The sequence below is a fragment of the Eschrichtius robustus genome, chromosome 3, assembly GCF_028021215.1.
Source record: "Eschrichtius robustus isolate mEscRob2 chromosome 3, mEscRob2.pri, whole genome shotgun sequence".
Lineage (NCBI taxonomy): Eukaryota > Metazoa > Chordata > Mammalia > Artiodactyla > Eschrichtiidae > Eschrichtius > Eschrichtius robustus.
The window spans coordinates 1,335,803-1,356,122 of record NC_090826.1 but is presented as its reverse complement, the minus strand read 5'-3'; the positions used below and the strand labels follow the sequence as shown (position 1 = coordinate 1,356,122).

Genomic DNA, 20,320 nt, shown 5'->3' with positions numbered 1-20,320 from the left:
TGGAGGCCGTGCTGCGCACCAGGCTCCCTCCCCTCCTGAGATCCAGGCGCAGGAAAGAGAGAACATTCTGGGCAGGGAAGAGCGTGAGTGACCCCAGCGTCCGGGCACAGCCCAGGGTGGAGTGGACAGAGGCACAGAGACGGCCTCTGGACTCAGGGACAGTGAAATATCAACAGACGCAACCCCATGGGAGGCCCCCGAGACACGAGCCACTGGGGAGGAAGCGGCTGGGTTCCATCCACAACCCCCAACAATGAGAAGTGGAAAACGGCCCAACATTCACGTGCAGAAAGATCATCTGCCGTCAGCAGTCACCTACTGCTGCCCGATGTGACGCAACCCCTACAGAGACTGGTACCCACCCCCCAGGGCTCTGGCTTGGGAGCAGGCGTGTCCACATCAAGGGGCCGCGTCTCAGACTAAACCACTTGGTGACCCGGCTCCCTGTAAGGGAGCTGTCAGGAGGGGACGGGCCACACGCTGCCATGAGGTGTGGGGCATGGCGGTGGGGGGTGGGAGAAAAGCCATCAGGAGGGACCGAGTCCCAGTAGGTGGCCAAAAGAGGGACAATTTAGGCATCGGATAATGGCAGAACGATTGCGACACTGAAACGGGCTGAATTTGGTGACACCAAGCAGCAGGAGGGGGAGGGAGGGGAGAGCTCCGGGAGAAGCAGACCGGCCACTGTCGCTGGTCAGGCAGCATCGCAGAGGGACACCGAACCCACCAGGAGAAAGTTCACGGGGACAGGATGCTGGCAGGGTCTAAAGTCTGCCCACAGATTACTTATTAACCATGGAGAGAAAAGGCAGACACCACTCACGACAGTGATCAAAAGCTGCCGTCCCCAAGGGGAGGCGGACTCAGAGCCTCCTGCAGCTTCACGATTCGCCCCAAATGCCACCTGACCCCGACCAGGAGACCCGCCAGGCACCCCAGCTGGAGGATCCACAGGACGGCTCCGCCCTCCAAATGCAGCGTCAGGCAGGACCAAAGGTGGGGAGGAACTCAGGAGACGGCTCGGGAGGAGACGGCTCAGGAGACGGCTCGGGAGGAGACGGCTCGGGAGGAGACGGCCCGATGGATCGCAGGGCACATCCTGGCGGGTCCCCGGCAGAAGCAAACCGCTGTGAAAGGGCCGAGAGGGACGACAGGCTCAGGACGGGGCAGCAGCTGGGCCCCCCGGTGGTCACACACCCAAGGACCACAGTGACAGACACTCCCTCCAGCATAGCAGGGTGTGAACCCTGGTGAACCTGCTCTCAAAGCTTCACTGCAGGTTTGAAGATTTCCTAAAATAAAAAGTCCCAAACCAAGGAGAGGCGGCAGGTTTACCAACGGGAGCAACAGCCACGCCACAGAACAAGGACACGGGATCACGCACCAAGAGTGGACACCGGCGCTCTGGGGACGCCCAGCTTGCGCAGGGCAGTGACCGCCTGCGATATTGAAGCCACGCTGAGTGATTTTCCTAAGACGGACCCAAAGGCGTCAGAAATCAAACAGCACGAAAAACCTAACTCTCAAAATTCCAGATTTCCTGAACAGTAACAAACCTGATTATAAAAACAAATGTCAAATTCCAGTTCAACTCCCTGGTACAATGATCCAGAATCCAGCACGTGAGGACCTGGACCAACAGGGAGCAGGGGAATGGCGACACCCACACCCCCTACCCCCGGCCCCGGTGCAGCCAGGCCTGTCGGAGACCCAAGACCCTGGCTCCTGCCGACAGGAGAGGTCGGCCCGTGACCCCGCCCCACGGGCTCCTCCCTCCCAAGCCCCCAGCCCAACAACAGCAGGACAGCAGGAGGAAGGAACCTCCCTAAGCGGGTCCTCCACACACTCCCTCGCTTCCGCTGGAGAGGACCGCTGCTGGCTCGTTTACCCAAATCACCACTTGAAAAGTTACCCAAAGTTGTCCCTCTTGAAATCCCATCCCGTCAGCCTTGCTCTGAAACAGAATGCAGGTCTTCCCTCCCACCATGGGGCCACGTGAAGGTTGAACTTGGCAGAGAAGGGACTCCCACAGCCCGTCACCGGGCACCACCTGCTGGCATGGCTGAGGCGGGCACCCGAGCTCGCCCACGCACGCCCGGCCTACACACAGAGCCCAGGGGCCCCCAGGACGTGGGTGGCTCCCAGCATCCCAACAGGACCACACGCAGGGGCCCAGGCCAAACGCACCACTACCCACCCCATCTTGGACCCCACCCCTCGGAAGTAGGCTGAGAACTTGCAGGTCCATCGGGGTGGCCAGCATGGGGCACACTGACCACAGGCGGCACAGGCCCCTGTCCACCCATGAGCCCGCTGCTGGCACAAGGAGCTGCGGCCGCCTGGCTCACCGTGTGTTCTGCTCACAGCACCTGCTGGCGCCCGCCCCACTGGCCCGGCTGGCTGTAGGGAGGCCACCGTGCCAGCCCGCTATGCCCACACATGGCCCCGGCTGGGCTCCTGGGATGGCTTGTTGGGCCCGCTGCCTCCTGTCAGATGCCCCGGCTTGGAAAGAGAAAAGGGCTGGAGCAGCCGGAAGCACACGCACGGTGCTGGGCCTTCATCACCACCAACACAGGGGTGGGCACCTCCACCACCCCACTCTACAGGCGGAGACACCGAAGCCCGAGGAAGTGACGGGGCCTCAGATCCAAGTGAGAAACTGGCCAAGCCAGGATCTGGGCCCGGGAAGCAAGTGTTTTTCGGTCATTTGTTGTTTCTGTTTTTGTTTTTATTTTATTGTTTGTGTTATTATTGTTTGTGTTATTATTGCTTGTTTTTATTTTTTTAATTTTTAATGTTTCGCTTCACCACACAGCTTGTGGGATCTTAGTGCCCCGCCCAGGGATGATACCCAGGCCCTCGGCAGTGAAAGTGCCGAGTCCTGACCACTAGACCGCCAGGGAATTCCCGGGAGTCAGGTTTTAAGAATCCATGCCCCTGACCACTAAGCTAGACTGCCTCTCTAAGTTTCAAGAAACTTCTCCTTGACCAGAAATCCCAAAAATTTATACTTACTACTACTTGCACAGAAAAGATGGGGGGGAAAGAAAAGGTTAAAATCAGATCCAAAGACAGTGATTTCTGCTTCACTGTGGGCAGCGGGAGAGGCCGGGGAGAGCCCTCTGAGCGATTTCCAAGTCCTTCTTTTCTTTAACCCAAACACAAAGAGCCACCCTCACTGCGGTCACTGCAGGCCGCGCCCGGGTTCCCGGGTTCCCACCACCGGGTCTTCCTTCTGAATCCAGCCGGTGGCGTCACCCCACCCAGCGGGCGGACCGGCAGTACCTGCCGAACAACAATCAAGGACCCTCCTTTCGAGCGCCAACGGCGGGCCGCACAGCCCCACCGCCCCGTCTCTCAGCCGCAGTCAACAGCTGAGACAAAGCTGGACGGAAGAGCAGACGGTCACCTCGGCCCCCCAGGTCCAAGCCCACGCCCCACCCCCCCGCAGGAGGCCAAGACGGGGGCGTCTGGAAAGCAAACATCGGGGATGGTCCGGGTCATCAGCTCAGGCAGTGCAGCCCCGGGGCCGGGATGCGGGCAGCGGGGCACGGCCGCCCCGGCCAAGGCCACCACCCAGGCTCCAGGGGCCACCCCGTGACCTCAAGGCCCTTCGGGGCTCCAGGGAAGGGACGCCGCCCCCCCACCCCAAGCCTCACCACCCACACCTCCACAAGGTGGCGGAGCACAGCAGCGAGTGGCCCACCCGGAGGACCCGTGCCTCCCGGGCCCCCCCCCCCCCCCCCCGTCACCATGGCCTCCTGAGACCAACGCCAAACTAGTGGAAATCACGGCTGGGGGCCGGGCTGGACCCAGGGCCACGAGAGGGGCACGAGCGCCAGTCACGCGGGAAGCGGTATCCGAAGGTGGAGGGAGGACACCAAGGGGCCAGCGGTCCTGGGCTTGGGCTCCCGGGCTCCCAACTGTCCTGGAGCTGAGCCGGGTGGGGCTGCAGGTCCGCACGCTGGCCCCCGAGCTCGGCGTCGGCCCCCCGGCTGCCCAGGAGCAGCTCTGACCTTCCTCCTAGTCTCCCTGGAAAAGTCAGCGTCCGGCCAGAGGGCACTCCTGCCCCAAGCTGTCCAGGGCAGGGGCGGGTGTCCGCCTGCTCTGGGCCCAGCGTGCCACCCACACCTGGTGACATGATTAAAAGGTGGAGACGCGGTTCTCTGTGTGGGGAGAAGCATCAGTTTCAGAGAGTCCATCACTTCCTCTTACCAGAACTTTCTCCAGAAACTGGGGCAGGAGGTAGACTTCACAGAGAGAAGACAGCCTCACGCCAGGCTCGCTGGGCCGCCCCTCGAAGCCTGACGCACTCCTGCCCTGCCCTGCCCTTCCCCACCCCGGGCCGAGGCCCGGCCATCTGTCCAAAGCCTGGCCCCGACCAGGGCGCCCCCGCAGCAGCCCTCGCAGAGGCCTCCCCAGGACGCGAAGACGGCCGGCGCGTGGTGGGCAGAGCCACCCCCGCCCCTGCAGGCTCTCTCCCAGCCCCCACGAGCCGGGCACGGCACAGGCGCCCCATCACGAACGACCTCTGCATCCAGGTCCACCCGCCGCGCTCCACCATGAGACTCGCCGGCAGCCCCTCCTCCAGCAGGTCACTGCCCCGCCCACCGTGCCGGCTGCACCAGAGGCTCTGAGGCACGCGGGGTCTCCTTGTACAAAGATGGGTGTCCAGCCACACTGACAACAGAGGGGTGACTGAACCAGCACACAAAACATCAGACTCCAGGAAAGGCAGAGAACTCCTACAGCTGAACAAGGCAAGACAAACAGCCCAGTTCAAAAAGGGCAGAGGACTCCGAACAGACCTTTCTCCAAAGAAGACACACACGGCCAACAGGCACACGACAAGATGCTCAACATCACTGATCATCAGGGAACACAGATCAACGGCACAGCGAGGCACCACCTCACACCCATGACCGCCATCAAAAAACAGCAACCAGTGTTGGCGAGGATATGGGGAACCTGGGACGCAGGTGGACCACTGCTGTGGAAGACAGTACGGAGGTTCCTCAAAGAGCAGACACAGAATTACCATGTGAGCAGCCATTCCACTTGTGAGAATGTGCCCCACAAAACTGAAAGAAAGCTAAACCCATTCACAGCAGCACTATTCACCGTAGCTAAAACATGGAAGCAACCCAACTGTCCATTGTCTGGTGACAGATAAACAAAATGTGGTCCATCCATACAATGGAATATTATTCTGCCTTAAAGAGGGAGGTGATTCTGACACCTGCTCCAACGTGGATGGACCCTGAGAACACGATGCCGAGTGAAATAAGCCAGACACAAAAGGACACATTCTGTGTGATCCCGCTTCTGTGAGGTCCCTGGAGGAGCCACACTCACAGAGACAGAAAGTAGGAGGCTGGGGCCGGGGCTGGGGGAGGGGTGGAGAGTGTCTAATGGGGGCAGAGTGTCGGTTTGGGAAGTTAAAAAAGTTCTGGAGACCGGATGGTGGTGATGTTTGCACAACAGTGTGAACGTGCTTAATGCCACTGGGCTGTGCACTTAGGAAAAAAAAAAAAAAAGGTGGGAGATTTTATGGTACATATATTTTACCACACACACCAAAAAACCACATATAAGGAAAATTACAGGAAAAAATACTAAAAATAACAAAATGGCTGACTCCATTAGCAAAAAAGGAATCGAGAGCTATTCACCTCTCACATTAACAAAGCTATTCTGAATGACAGTAACCTAACGTTGTGAGAAGGTAGGAACGTGGGCGTGTAACTGGCACGCCATTTAGAGAAAGAATTTTGGTAACAAAATCAAGAGCCCTTAAAAAAGGCCTACACCCTGCGGGGGTCAGAGTCTCCTGAGAAATGCCCAGGAATGTGCACGTAGATTTAAGCACACACAGTCACCCCACGCGACCAAAGATGCCAGAGAAGCATAAAGACACACCATGTGCGTGAATAATTAAATGAAAGAAACAGGCCAGGGAGCTCGCTCTGAGCCACCGAATCTCCTACAAGAAGCTCACTGAAAGTCCCAGGCGTCTGAGGAGGTGCACTTGCGGTGACCACTGATCTGGGCCACCTCAGGGCCCAGGCCCTGCCCTCCCCTCCGCTCCCCACAGGGGCCGGTGCTCCAGACACACGTGCACACGCTTGCACCAAGGGCGCTCCACACTCCTGTTCGCAGGCGCCCCCAAGTCCATCGACACAAGGGTGGGGACAGGCTGGCGTGCGCCCAGCAACCAGGCGAGCAGACCGCGCGACAAGGCCCAGGTAGGAGCCAGCAGCCTCGTGGACGCAGGGCCAGACACAGGGGGACGTTCAGGGTGGTGTCCTGGGAGGGGCAGGAAGCAGGGGGCAGGTGTACGTAACTTTCCGTGCTACCACGCGCTGCTGTGCTGAGATTTCTGCGAGGGATCCGTGGTAAGACGCTCCCTGAAGCATCACTTGTAATAACAAAAACATGGCCCAACCCTCGGATGCAGAATAAATGCCAGGACCCTTGATACAACAGATTACTCGCAAACATGCTACGTGGCTGTAAACACGCACAGACGTGCACAGACATACGTGCACACAGGGGCGTGTGCCCAAGGGAGGGCTGTCACCCACTCACAACGGCGGCCCCGGATCCTACAAAGCCCCCGCAGGGGACTGTGTCTGAGATGGCGGGGATCCGAACACAGGCCGGGGACCGGCTGGCACTAAGACATTCTCGACGATTTTGTTAGATGCGCTAATGGCAGCACGGTGGTGATTTTCCACAATTCCGTATCTGTTAGACGGATCTTGAAACACTTAAACATGAAGTGAGATGACGCCTGGGATCTGCTTTTAAAGAGGAGGAAGGAGCTAGATGAAACGAAACGAGTAACACGATGGCACGTGTGGAACCGGGCACGTGGCTGCGTGAACTGACCTCCCGACTTCGGGGCACTCTTGAATCTCCCAGTTTATAAGTCACAGACACGTCACCATGGCACTGAGAGACGAGCGCTGGTCCCTTCAGGTGGTGGACTCTGCTGGGCAGGACTCTGCTCCACTCACCCCGTAGCAGCAAAGGCACAGGCCCAGGCGGCCCCGGAGTGTCTACGACTCTCTCGCGAGTCCCCAAGCACTGCCTGCGCCCCCATCCCTCTGCCCGCTTACAGCCGCCGCGGGGACAGGCTGCGGGGCTGCCCTGCGGAGTCCCGGCCACAGCCCTCAGCCCCGGGGACCCCAGGGCCTCTGGCACGGGGACGCATGAGAGAAATCGCGACACAAGTGTAAGTGTTTAACGGAACACTTAAAAGCCTAGCTACGTACGTGATGCGTGAGAGGCCTCCAGCTCGGGTAGCTAAATCCCGAGGGGCACTAAAAACCACAGGAGACCCCCCAAGTGACTCAAGACCACCTCAATAGCAGCGACAGGAAAATTAAAGCAAGTTCTCCCCAACCAGGAGAAGACTCCAACACGGATCCAACAAGAAGAGCAACACGCCCCAACCTCCCCTGCAGGACGCCCGCCCCGCGGCAAAGACTGGACACGGGGCCAGCCTGGCCGCGCTGTCGGCCGGGGGGGTGGGGGTCAGGAGGGGAGGGCTTCTTCCTCGCGGTGGGAAGGAGCGCGGTTCAGAATCCCCGGGCCCTCACGGCAGGCAGGGATGCCGGGGACCCAGCCCGCAGGGGTCCCAGCGCCGGGCGGGGCGGGGCGGGGGCCCGCGGCCGCGGTCCACTGCAGTCGCACCCATCGGCACATGGCCCGGCCCCGGCTCCACTGCAGGTGGCCGGACCCCGGCTGGGAGGAGGGTCCTGAGTGTCCCCCACCAGGGAGCCCAGGACCCCGCACAGCCGCCCAGGGCCACGCGAAGCACAGCTTACCTCCTGGAGTGACACGGGGCCAGCCCAGGGCCTACCTTGGTTTCACAACCTAAAGAGCTTTATAAATGCAGAGAAGACCCACTAGGGTCAGGCAAACTAGGCGACACTTATTACATACAAGGATGTTAAAAAAAAATCACAGTTTTGATAGTTCTGCAAAAAAAAACTTAGCAAATTTACAACAAAACTGTCAAGTAATTAAGGCTAGGCACTTCACACATGAACTTAAACTGCTAATTAAAATCCCTTCGCTTAATTGACTACATTTGCATATCATTCAACTGGGGAGTATAATTTTTTTAACGGTTTGGGCAACGCGGTTCGAACGCCAGGAAGCGGGAGGCGGCAGGTGAGGGGAGCCAGCAGCCCCAGGCATGACCAGGGAGGGCAGGGCTGGGACCCTGGGGGCTTCACGCCAGGCCTGGGGTCCCCACCCCAGGTGGAGAAGGAGGGCGAGGCCAGCAGAGACACCCCCGGCCCCAAGGCTCCCCCCCCTTGCAGCCCAGCACCTCTGCCTTGCCTTGACCTCCGGTGGGGAGGGGCCAGGGGCTTCCAGAACCACTCATGGGACACATGCACCTGCCCCTCCTCCAGGGGCAGCACGGCGGCCCCCCTGCCCCATCTGCCCCAACTCCTCCAGGGGCTCACGGAGCACCGGCCCTGCGGTTCCAGAGACACACCCGCCCCGCAGGGGGCAACGTCTTGGGAGTCAGACCACCACACCCGCCTCCCAGCCCAGCCTCCCAGCCCAGCCTCACTCGGCGGCGGCTGGAACACGAAGCACCGGGGCACCGAGGCCCCACCGTCTCTAGGGCCCGGCCCGCGCCCGGCGGGTCCGCGTGAAAACTGTGCACCTTGCCGTCCACGGCTGGACCCGTGGGTTCTCGTGTGAGGCATCCCAGCCGCACGCAGGGCGAGAGGGGGTCCGCAGGGCCGACGGCCCGCCCCTCTTGTTCCAAGGGTGGAAGGGCAGCAGTGAGTTGATCCAAGAGGAGAACGCCGGGCAAACAGGAACGCGTCCACGAGGACGGGCAGGAGGAAGCACGAGGGCCGTGGGAGAACCACCAAGCATCACCGCGAGGCCCATGGCAACCCCGGAGAGCGAGAAGGTCGGGTGTGAAGGCAGCACACGCGGTCACCGGCCAGCTCGCCTGTCACTGCCGCTGCCACGTGGATGCCTCGCCCACCCGCCAGGCCTGAGCCATGAACCAGGGCCACGGGAACACGAAAGAACCCTGAGGTGTCAGAGAACAGACGTGGACCCAGAAAGCTGGCCACTCACAGCCCCAGTCACAGCCCCGCAGGCCCTCCAGATACCCCCAGCCTCGGAGCCAGGTGGGCCACCGGCCTCCCCAAGGCTCGGGGCCCTCTGGGCTGTTGGTAGCGGGTGTGGCTGTGACGGCCCATGGATGTGGAGGTGGGCTCCCGTGCTGGGGTAGTTTCCTGCACACGAAGCGGGACAGGCCCTCGGCCCTCCCGGAACACGCTATGTGGCCCAGGAGAGGCACGGGGGCGCCCCTGCCCAGCTGGGAAGAGTGGGGTGCGGAGAAGACCGTGCTGCCAAGGCCCAGGTTTCGGGCAGGTCCCCAGACACCAATCACAACCCCCTGGCTCCCGTGACGACGTGGCCAACAGCTCCTCGGGCGCTGAGGGAGGCCAGCGCGGGCACACAGGACCACCTGACACCCAGTGGCTGACCCCAAAATGCATCCATCGCCCCCACCTACAGTCCTGACATTCAGCCCAGTTCCACACTGCCGGCCACGTCGCGGGGAGCCTACTTTCAACAAGAGATGTTCCTTTCGAAGCAGCCCACCAGCGTCCCAGCGGGAGCCACGTCAGGGCCGACGCCACGCGACACCTGTCCAGGGAGAGCCGTCCCTCGAACCCCCCACGCAGACCCAAGCAAGTGTGAAGCACGGCCAGGACGCCCGACACCTACAGGACAGCTCTGTCCACTCCCGGGAAAGCTCCCCGCTCTCTCTTTTTCTAGCCATCGACAGCCAAGCTGCCAGTAAACCTTGACGATTAGTGATTTCATGCCTCTATGAGTCATTCAACGAGTATTTATTCCAGGCCCGGAACTGGGGACCCAGCCGAGACCAACACCCCCCCCATGAAGCCGACAACACAACCACAAACACACAACCCCAGAGCCGGCCGCAACAAGGGCTCCCCAGAGAGCCCAGACCACGGGGGCAGGCCTGACCGCTGCGGGCTGCGCGGCCCACAGAGCCACGCCAACTTCCTGAATTATCTGTAGCTGCAAAATCAAGAAATCGCAGTGTTGAGTCTTTCTAAATCAAAAATGTAAAATCAGAGGAGACGCGAACGCCAAATACCCGACAGCATCCTATCTGCTCCCCAGGCCGTCCCACTGCGCTGAAGTAGGCGCTTCTAGAAGCCAGCCCTGCGTTCACAGAAAGCAGCATCAGAGCTGTGGTCTGCTCCCCGCTTGCCCTGGGGCTGCATGGGGGCCCGGGCCACACTGGCACAGGTCACACCGTGGACACACATGCAGCCCAAGGCCCCGCGCGCCCCACTCCACTCACACGAACACACGGACACCGTTCGCAGTGCTAACCCAACTCCGACCAAAACCGGCTTCAGACCCCACCGCGTGGGCCCCACACTCCTGGAAACGACTTCCCGTCCCTTCTCTGAGGCTCGGATCGGCCCTCGTTAACCCACGGATGCGTGTGGCCCGGAGCCCGCGCCCCACGATCTCAGGGCCCAGCCCCCCTGGACTCGCCCCATCCCCCCATGACCAGTGGGCAGGAGGGAAGGAAGGGCCCTCGGAAAAATGGAGGCTTCTCCCTCTCCCGCAGCTCTCACAGATCTTAAGAAAATAATTCAGCCCCTGTATTTTAACTCAAAACAAAGAAACTTCTAAAACACATTTCAGTTGAAACTTGCATAATTCTTCCAGTGGAGAAATCCTCCCCAACTTTCGCAATCCTTAGAAAGAGACACATTATTGCTGCTTGTGTAACAGTCTCCGGGCCACAGAGAGTCCGGCCGCCGGCCACGGACACCTCCCGCCAGACAGCCGGGGCGCAGGGCCCGGAAGCACCGCCTCCCCCAGGCCCTCCCGGCGCCCGGCGGTCACCCTCCCCAGACTTCCTCGTGGGCCTCGCCTGGCATCTCAGACAGACGGTACCCAGACGCGCTGCAAGGAAGCGTGGGAGCCACTGGCCCTATTCTCGAAGCCCCACGCTGACTGAGGGGCCCCGGGGGGCAGGAGGGTCAGAGGCGAGGGCCACTCAAGAGAGATGAGGGCCCCGCCCAGCTCCAAAGAGACGTCCTGGACATCGGCAGGATGGCTGAAGACGGGCAGACGTGGCCCGCTCACTGCACACAGACTGAGGGCCAGCCCCCCACGCCTTCCCTCCCTCGCACACGGCTGACTACAGGGCCCAGGGCAGCAACCAGAGGCTCCTCAAGCTGCTGTTTCCCTTTTGACAAGGCCCCGGCCTTCACTCTGGGGCCTTCGCGCTGAGGACCAGACCGACCCGCAGACCCTGTCCTCCTGCACAAGGGGCAGGGCCCGTCCAGGAGCCTGGCCTCACAACATCACCCGATGGCACCCCGCTTTCTCAGCTGAGCATCCAAAGCCAGGAAATCACCATGGAGCCCCATGAAAACCTCGAGCAAAACAAGTGGACAAAGGGACTGCCGAGGGACTTCCCTGGCAGTCCAGTGGCTAAGATACGCGCTCCCAATGCAGGTGGCCCAGGTGCGAGCCCTGGTCGGGGAACTAGCTTCCGCATGCATGCCGCAACTAAGACCCGGCGCAGCCAAGAAAAACAGATAGATAAATAGATACATACACAGATAAAGAAATAAATATCTTAAAGAAAAAAAAAAAAAGGACAGCCAAACCTCTACATCTATGGCCAAACCTGACGGCATCCGGTGAGCACAGCCCCCCATGAAAGAGGGAGTGCCGGGAAAGGCATGCTGGCCAGAGCCCCTTCCAATCTGTCACACGTTCCCGATTCCATCCCCTCCCGTGGCCATTTCAGCCTGAATGCACAACACGCAGCCCGCTTAGAGGCCCCGATCGCCCTCCACCACAGCCACAGCCGATCCCCAACAGAGACCAAGAGACTCAACGCTCCGCCACGCCAACAGCCCGCCCGGGTCTCTACTTTGAGAAAACACTGCTCTCTGACTGGAGAGCCGTCATCAGGTGACGCAAGGAAACGGTTCCAGCGCGAGGAATTTAGACAGACCGCACCGTGGACGCTCACAACACACAGCACGGCGCCCATCGGCCCGCGAGCCCCTGCCGCGCAGGCAGCTCTACGAAGAAGACTCCTGCAAGGACGCAGCGTCTGAATGACAGAGGCTCAGTGAGCGAACACCATCCCCGGTCTCCAATCTGAGAAGCGGGACCCTCCGAAGGCGCAGCAGCTCCCAGGAGCCCGTTTCTTAACCACACAAGGACCGGCCTGGCTCCAGCCCCAGGGAGACAGCACACCCCCCCGCCGCCTGCTCGGCCTGCTCGGAGCCCTCCCGCGGAACGAGGGGTGCGTCCCAGGCAGCAGGCAGGCTGGCAGCACCAACGCCCCGCCGCGACTAATAGCAGCCGTACCGTTAAAACACCGGTCCGGTTTGGTTCAAATGCCATCAGATAAGGGACAGAGTCGACTAGGCAGAAGAAAAGGGCAGGGGACCGTGGGAAGGCTCTGAGGCCCCCATCTCCTCGCCACACGTTCCCAGCAGCAAAAGGACACATCCTCGCCCCGCCTATGACCTCATCACCTAAACACGCCCCAAAAAACACTGCCAACAGCCACTACTTACTACAGTCCCCCTTTCACAAGTGAGGAAACTGAGGCAAACTTGCTCAAGGTCAGGCAGCTAGTGAGGAATGGAGCGAGGGACAGGGCGAGGACATGGGAGCAGCCCCGTGGGGCTCCACGGTCAGACCCGCCCAGTGCGGGACACCGAGGACAGCAGCCAGGGCCCCGGCAGCCCCGACAGCCGTGGGACGGACGAGAGCACGTCCTTGGGGCCCCCGTGGCGTGGGGGGCATCACTGAGGAGGGCCCTGGCTGGCACACATGGACACGCCACCTTCAAGGGTTTCCAGGTCAGGCTGGAGCCCCGCCCCCCCACTCGGTCCCACGCTGGGGCGACCACAGGGATTGCCGCCCCACCGTGGTCAGGCCGCAGGCACAGCAGGGCAAGCGAAGGCCGTCGGGCACCAGGACCCCACGAGAATCCCTGGCCCCCGCCCACTGCTGACGGCAGAGGACACGGGCCTCCGTTTGGCAGGAGACCCGGCGACGCCTTGGCCCCCAGCACCTGGACCACACTTCGGCTCACCGCATGGCCCCGGCACCCACGGCCCCCACAAGAGCGGTGCCAGCACACCCTTTGCTCCTTTCTGCCCTCGGCCTCGGGGAATCAAAAATATTAAAATAAGCTACGAGAAAAGTGAAGAGATCAAAACACAACCCGTGAATAATTTGCCAAGCAGGGAGTGGGAGGAGCGAACAGAGGCGGGCAGGGCGCCGGGGAGGGGGTCTTCCAGGCAGTTTCTTCCAGAACAAGCAGGGTCTGGGCAGCCATGGGTCCCCCTGATCCTGAGCCTCAGAACCCCCCTTCTCACGGGTGGGGTGTCCCTGGCATGTAGACAAGCTGTGCTGGCGACTTCTGAAAGGGACCCCGCACCCCAGAATTCCCAACCGCACAGTCACAGAGCCAAGGCAGTGGGCAGAGTCCCGGGAACAGGATAAGTGGCCGAGGCCAGCAGGAGGAGTGCCCCCCGAGGTGGAGGAGTGGCAGGAAGGCGAAGGAAGGCGAAGGAGCGCGTGAGCGGCAAGCCAGCCACACGGCTGAGGCCCGGAAGGAGGGACACCGGACCGCCGGCCCATACCACCGCTGCGAGGATAGGCTGTGCTGACACTTCGGCCTGGGGACCCCAACTGCTTACAGCAATCACATCTTCGTCATCACTGGGGAGATTTTTTTAACCAGTGAATGAGCTTTCTGAGTGGCGCTGGGGGGAGCACAAAAGGAGAAAGGGTGGCGCTGACCATCTGTTGAAATCACCGGGCACGAAAGCACGCTCTGACCTCTTCTCTGGGACTGTGGCTCAGGGGACGGTCCTGCCTTCTCACCTGGCAGTCCCTGGGCCCACAAGCTGAGCCTACGGACACCCATGTCCAGAAGAGCAGAGCCTGCTGCAAGGGGGCCAAGGCCCGGGCCTGCAGCTGCAACAAAGAGCCCACCCCAGGAAGACAACCACAAACATACACGACCGAGATTCGGACACAGACATAGACACACCCTGTCAGACAAGCCCCTCTGCGTTCCACCCTGGGTAAGTGACCCACCACGGGCTTACCCACTACAGGCCTACCCAGTCGGCCAGAACCCACCACCATCCTGCACACAGGGCTCCCTCGGGCCACGATGGCTGTCGAGGGAGCGGGCACCCCAAACAGAAAGGCCCCCAGTGTGCAGGGAGCGCCCACCACGCCACCCAGAGCCAGCTCCCAGTCTGAAACGAAGGGTCCGGCCAGCCTGCTGGGATCCGCCGCCGGCCGTTCCCATCAGCATACTCCCCCACCAGCGCTGCCCACTCAGACTGTCCCTCCCGCCCAATCCCAGCCCCACAGTCTGCAGACAGCTGCCACCTGGGCGCCAGCCTAGCCAAGGGCAGAAACACCACAAATCCACGAACGCACGCGGTGGCCCCCTCTGAGCGCAGGCGACAGGCCCTCACTTCCCCTCCCCTCCTCCGCTCCCTGAGACTCTGACACTCCGCTGGAGGGGCGCCCAGAGAAAACCGGGCGGGAGCATCTATTCACAGATTTGGGAAAAAAAAAAGTTTGATGCAATAGCTGAATTAATCAGGCCTCCCAAGAATAGCTGAGCCAATGCAGCATTCTGTGTATGCAATGTAATAAGCCTGGATATTTAAAAGAAAAGTTACAAATACTCGGGGAGAGGGAGAGATGTCACAGAAAGTTAGCGTGGACCCCACTGAATGGTTTCGGCATCGAGTGGCCCGGGAGCTGCCAGGCTGGATCACACAGATCCTCCGTCAGGCAAACAACGGGGCCTAGGCCAGCGGCCCTCCCCGCGGTGCCCTTCAGCGTTTTAGAGGGAAGGAGAGAAGGAAACGTGCGCGTCCAAAACAAATCGCAAGCCAGCGGCTACCCTGACACTCGGGGCCCCGGGTGCCCGCTGACCAGTCCCCGAGCCCAGTGCCAAGTGGCCCTCGCCCCCACACGGGGGACTCTGGGATCCACTCCCTGGCAGGTCAGGGCAGACACACAGAGCTGGAGTCGCCGAGTCTCGGCCCCCTGCCACCACGGCCCGAACACCTGGCTTCGGTTTAGTGCCTGTCTCCCAAACCTTCAAGGCACAAACAGGCCCTGCCTGGCCAAGTTCTGCCTGCTAGGACACAGGAGCAGGCGCCCCTCTGAGTGCCAGCCCAGGAGCGTTAGGGCCAGGGCGGGTCCCTTCCGCCAACTCGGCCCGGACACCTCCTTGGGCCCCATGAAGGCCTGGGCTGCCAGCTGCAGCCTGGGCCCGGCCGGGATCAAACTTCCCGGGACTCAGGGCAGAAGAGTCTGAGGTCTGAAGCCTGCCCCTCCCGGCCCAGCTGGGCACCGGCTGTGGGCCTCAGGAAGGCTTCACCCACCCTGGCCTGCCCTCGAGGCCCCCAACCAGGGAAGCGGCTTGTCCTAGGAGTCGGACGGGAGGACCTTCCTCCCAACTACATGGCCATCTACGGGAACGCCAACGCCACCCCAAGTTTCCTTAAAGCCAAACCAAACCCTGAGACACGTGCAGGGGAGGCAGAGCCCCCGGCCCAGGAGGGACCCCCACCCTCTCCGCAGCCCGCCCTCCCACTCACTCCCCAGGCCCGGCCGGGGCGCGGGACACTCACCCGGGGCACCCGCCGCTTGTACTTGTTGCCGTAGTCGAACTTCTCCTTGACGTCGTCCAGACAGCGGCCGAGGCGCGCCTGCTCCTCCTTGCCCGTGTAGTCCTGGCTGAGCAGGATGTAGGCCCGCCAGTTGGCCGAGTCGAAGCCCCAGTGGCAGGTCCGGTTCTCCAGGGCCTTGTGCGAGTGCACCACGAACTTGTGCGGTGGGTACATGAGGCGGCAGTCGAGGCACTGGATGCAGGCGGCGCTCGGGCTGTTGTAGAGCTCGGGCACCAGCAGCCCCTTGCACTTGCCGAAGCACTCGTGGTACACGCGCACGCTGCGCTCGCTGAGCTCCAGGCCCAGCGCCAGGCTGGCCGCCAGCTCCTTCTTGCAGGGCGGCGGGTAGGCGCCGCCGTACAGCAGCGCGTTGCACAGGCGCTCAGCGTCCGTCTTGGTGATGAGCCCGCACGAGGGCGCCGAGAAGGGCAGGATGCCCATGACTTTGAGGATCTCCAGCTGGTCGGCCGTGCAGCGCGAGCAGTAGATGTGCAGCTCGTCGCACACCGAGTTGATCTGCTGCAGCGAGAAGTCGCGCAGCACCGAGTTGAGGATCTGCGGCAGACAGAGGCGCTTCTCGCCGCCCACCACGAAGCACGAGATGGTCTCGCCCTCCAGCACGGTCTCGCAGCGCTCCGTGGAGCGGTCGGACGGCATGAAGAAGGGCCCGGGCAGCACGGGCGGCGGCGGCTGGATGGCGGGCAGGTGCAGCACCGGCGGCGGCTCGGCAGCCGCGGGCACCGGCGCCGGCACCGCAGCCGCGCCCGCCTCCTTGGAGCTCTCCTTCTTGTAGGCCTCCTGCGCCCAGCGCGCCGAGAAGGCGGCCGGGCCGCCCAGCGAGCTCATGGAGCTCAGATGGAACTGCTCCAGCGTCTTCTGCAGCCCCGGGTGCGGCTGGAAGCCGCCGCGGCCGCCCGCCGCCGCCTCCATGGTGCGCTCCGGCTCCCCAGGCCGCTCCCGCTCCCGCGCGCCCGGGCCCCCGCGGCCCCCGCCGCTGCCCCGCGCGCCCCGGCGGCGCCCCCGGCCCCGGCCCCGGCCTCCCCCCGCCGCCGGCTCCCGGCCGATCACGGCCGCGGCCTCGGCCTCGCCCGGGGGAGCGAAGGGGAAGGCGGGCGGGGCGAAGGGGTCCCGCCGCTGGAGCCCGCCGCCGCCCGGGCCCGGCGCCACATCCACGCGCCCCGCGCCGCGCCCGCCGCCGCCGCCCGGGCCCCCCGCGCGCCCCCCGCGCGCCCCCCGGGCCCTAGGCGCGGGGCATGCCCCAGCGCGCGCCGCCAACGCCAACGCCAACGCTCGCGGGCCCGGGGCTCGCGGGGGGCGCGCGGGCAGGTGCCGGCGCCGCGAGGCGCGAATCGCCGCGGCGACCGAGGCCGAGGGGCCCGGGAGGAGCGGGGGCGCGGGCGCGGGGCCCGCCGGGCCGTCCTCGCGCGGCGCGCCGCCGCCGCCGCCCCGCTCCTCCCACCGCGCGGCGCCCGCCCGGCTCGTCCCGGCGGCGCTGGCCGGCCGCGTCGCGCCCGCCGCCGGCCTCCCGGCCCGGCCCGCGCCCACCCCGCCGCCCGCGCCCGGCTCCGCGGCCTGCCCGCCCGCCCGCGCGCGCGCGCGCGGCTTCCGGGGCGGCGGAGCGCCTGTGGGGCGGCCTCAGACCGCGGCGGCGGCGGCGGCGAGGGGCTCGGCGCACATCCTCCCGGCGGCTCGCTCCAGCTCGGACTGAGCGCCGGGCGCTGAGCTCACGCCGCCGCCCCGCCCCGCGCCCCGCCCCGCGCCGCCGCCCCGCCCCGCGCGTCGTCTGGGGCCGCGCGTCCGCCTCAGCCGAGCGCCGGCCAGGAATGCGCCCGCCCCCCGGTCCGGCTCTTCCAGGAACGCGCGCTCCCCCCGCCCGCGCTCGGCGCTCCGCCGCACTCAGCCGTGCTTGGGCCCGCCCGCCGGCCCGGGACTCGGGCCCGCTCGGCTGCACTCGGGCACGCCCGGCCGCGACTCGGCTCCGCTCGGCTCCGCTCGGCTCTGCTCGGCCCCGCCCGTCCGGGACTCAGCCCCATTCGGCTCCGTTCGGGCCCGCCCGCCGGAAGGCCACTCGGCGGGGGCGGGGGCGGCGGCTGCGCCCCGGGCCCCCCATCCGGTGGCGGCAGCTTCCTGCGAGGCTGCGAAGGCGCCCGTCCCGCCGCCGCATCGCCGCCAGAGCCCAGAAACCCACACAAGGTCCCCACTACAACCGCAAACCAGCTGAGGGGCGTTCGGGACGGGGCGGCACACCCTCCACCGCCCACCTCCCAGCCCCCGGGGTCCCCACGCAGGCGATGGGGACGCCAGGCCAGATGATCCACGTCCCACGTAGGACAGGGACACCGAGCAGCACGATGTGGGTTACTACACACGTTGGGATTGCAACACCCCACACGGGACACAGACACCATGCAGCCTGTTCTGGGGACCCCCAAGCGATGCAGGCGCGACACAACACCCCCAAGGGATGACTGGCCGCAGGGCCGACCACCCCATGACCCTGCACGGTGGTCCCCCCACACAGCCAGCGGCTGCGCCTCCCACCAGTTCCAGGGCAGGGCTTGCATCCAGGTCGCTGCCAGGCCCAGGCCCAGGGTGGGTCTTCAGGAAGCTGGCTCCTTCCTGCCCCCAGCAAGCCGGCCGACCCTTACCCTATAGCCCCCAGGCCCAGGGAGCCATTGATACATCTGCAGGGCACCCAGGGCATGGCCAGTGGGAGACCCCACTGTCCGTCGTGGCTCTATCACGAGGGAGAGACAAACCAGAAAGTGCTGGGTGGGACAAGACCGGGGCCTGAAGTTGGACAGGCTGGCTGGGGGGCCCCCGGAGGAATCAGCATCCAGCAGAGGCCTAGGGGGTGGGGACTTGAGATCAGGAGGACGATTCTGGTGGTGCTCAAGCCAAGGGCAGAAGGACAGTCCAGCCAAGCTGGGCAGTGGCATCTTTTCCTCCATAGGACAAGGGCACCCAAGCTGTCCTGGGCACTGGGGGACACGTGGGGGGGGGCCACAGTGCTGGGCAGAGGTGAGAGGGCCATGCCCACTTCAGCCTGTGTGACCTTCAGCTTGTTACCTACTGCTCCTGCCTCCCAGTGGAAGCTGGAACTGGCCCCAAACCAGCACTCCCCAGGGCCGTGTCTGCCCCCCAGGGAGCCGACCCGGTGCCTCTGCAGGCCTCTGTCGCCCCTCAGGCACGGGCAGGTGTCTGGAGATGCAGCTAGGATGGGCAGGTGACCCCACACCTGCATGGCTGCAGAATCTCAAGGGAGGCCTTGAGATTTGGGGTGCAGTGCCCCACGTCTGAAGACCTGACCACTCCCCGCCATGGACGTGAACCCTCGCCTGTGCCCTGGGGACTGTCTCTTCCACTCTTCACTCCAGTGCCCCCAACGCGAGGTTTTTCTACGGGTGCTGGCACAGGAAAACTAGGAAAGGGGTCCTTACAAAACAAAAAAAGGGGCTTCTTTGCTTTTGGAGGCTGTTTTCTTGGTCCCATTTGGACCAAAAAAATTTCTGTTGTACCTGAGTCCGTTCCTTCCACGTGGCTTTGACTCCCATACAGTCAGGCAACCTGTAATTGAAAGGAGATGGTTGGAGAACCAGAGGGCTGGCCAGGGAGGGTTTCCAGCCAAACGCACAATTCCTCCTTCTCGTTCGGCCAAGTGGGCACTCCCAGGAGAGCCCCGAGCCTGAGGCCCCCTGGACAGGCAGTGCCTGGCTCCCAGTGTCCCACCCCCTGCCCACCCCCCATCCTCTGGCTTTGCAGGGCTCCAGGAAGGGGTCTTGGGAAGGGGCCAGGTGGAACGACCAACATTCCCAGAGATTCAGAACCCAGATTGAAGCCGAAGTGGGTGGGTGTAGGGTGGGGGACAGGTGAGGGGTGAAGGGACCTGAGATTCAGGGAGGGCCTGGACTGGTCGCTAAAACTTCTCTGCCTCAGTGGACTTGAGGTCTCCTTCCCCGAAAGATGTCGGAGCTTCTGGAGCAGCCGAGGCCGTCCTACCCACCGAGGGCCAGGACAGCTGCACTTAGAGAGAGTCAGCCAGGCCCTGTCTTCTCCATGAGCCCAGTTGGGGGCCCCCAGTTTCTGGCCTTCCTCCTTTCAGCTCACTGCAGCAGCTGCCCTGGCCAGTGGCCTGCGCCCCCCACTGACCCCTGCCACAGGCCACGCACCACACTGTGAGGCGGAGGGTCCAGGCCACAGGCACAGCCATGTTGGGGGGCAGGGGCAGGAACCTGCTGCACCAGGCCCACCCAGCTCACTCTCCAGCCCTTGCCACACTGATGGGTATGGGCAGCTGGTCATGTGCGTGTTCACTTGCGAGATAAATACACACTTGTGGAGCTCGTACCCCTGTGAGCACAAGCCAGGCTCTGGGACCAGTGGGGAAGGAGATCAAGTTCTGCCCCGTGTGCTTCCGTGTCCTGGGGCCAAGGAGGCCAAGGATCGGCAAACTGCTTGTAAGGGATCAAGATCATTCAGGACCTGGGGGCGGGCTTTGGAGCCAGCAGCACCCCGAGACCTGAGAGAAGAGGGTGCCG

General features: G+C 63.4%; 1 protein-coding gene across 1 annotated transcript in view; it reads right to left on the bottom strand.

Moving 5' to 3' along the window:
* The window catches only part of SKI (SKI proto-oncogene), a 57,745-nt gene extending 40,988 nt beyond the window's left edge, over positions 1-16,757 (bottom strand). The window contains exon 1 of the mRNA XM_068538711.1: positions 15,744-16,757. Coding sequence (XP_068394812.1) covers positions 15,744-16,712 — 969 coding nt within the window. The 5' untranslated portion in view covers positions 16,713-16,757. The remainder of the gene's footprint in view (positions 1-15,743) is intronic.
* Between the last annotated feature and the right edge of the window lie 3,563 nt (positions 16,758-20,320).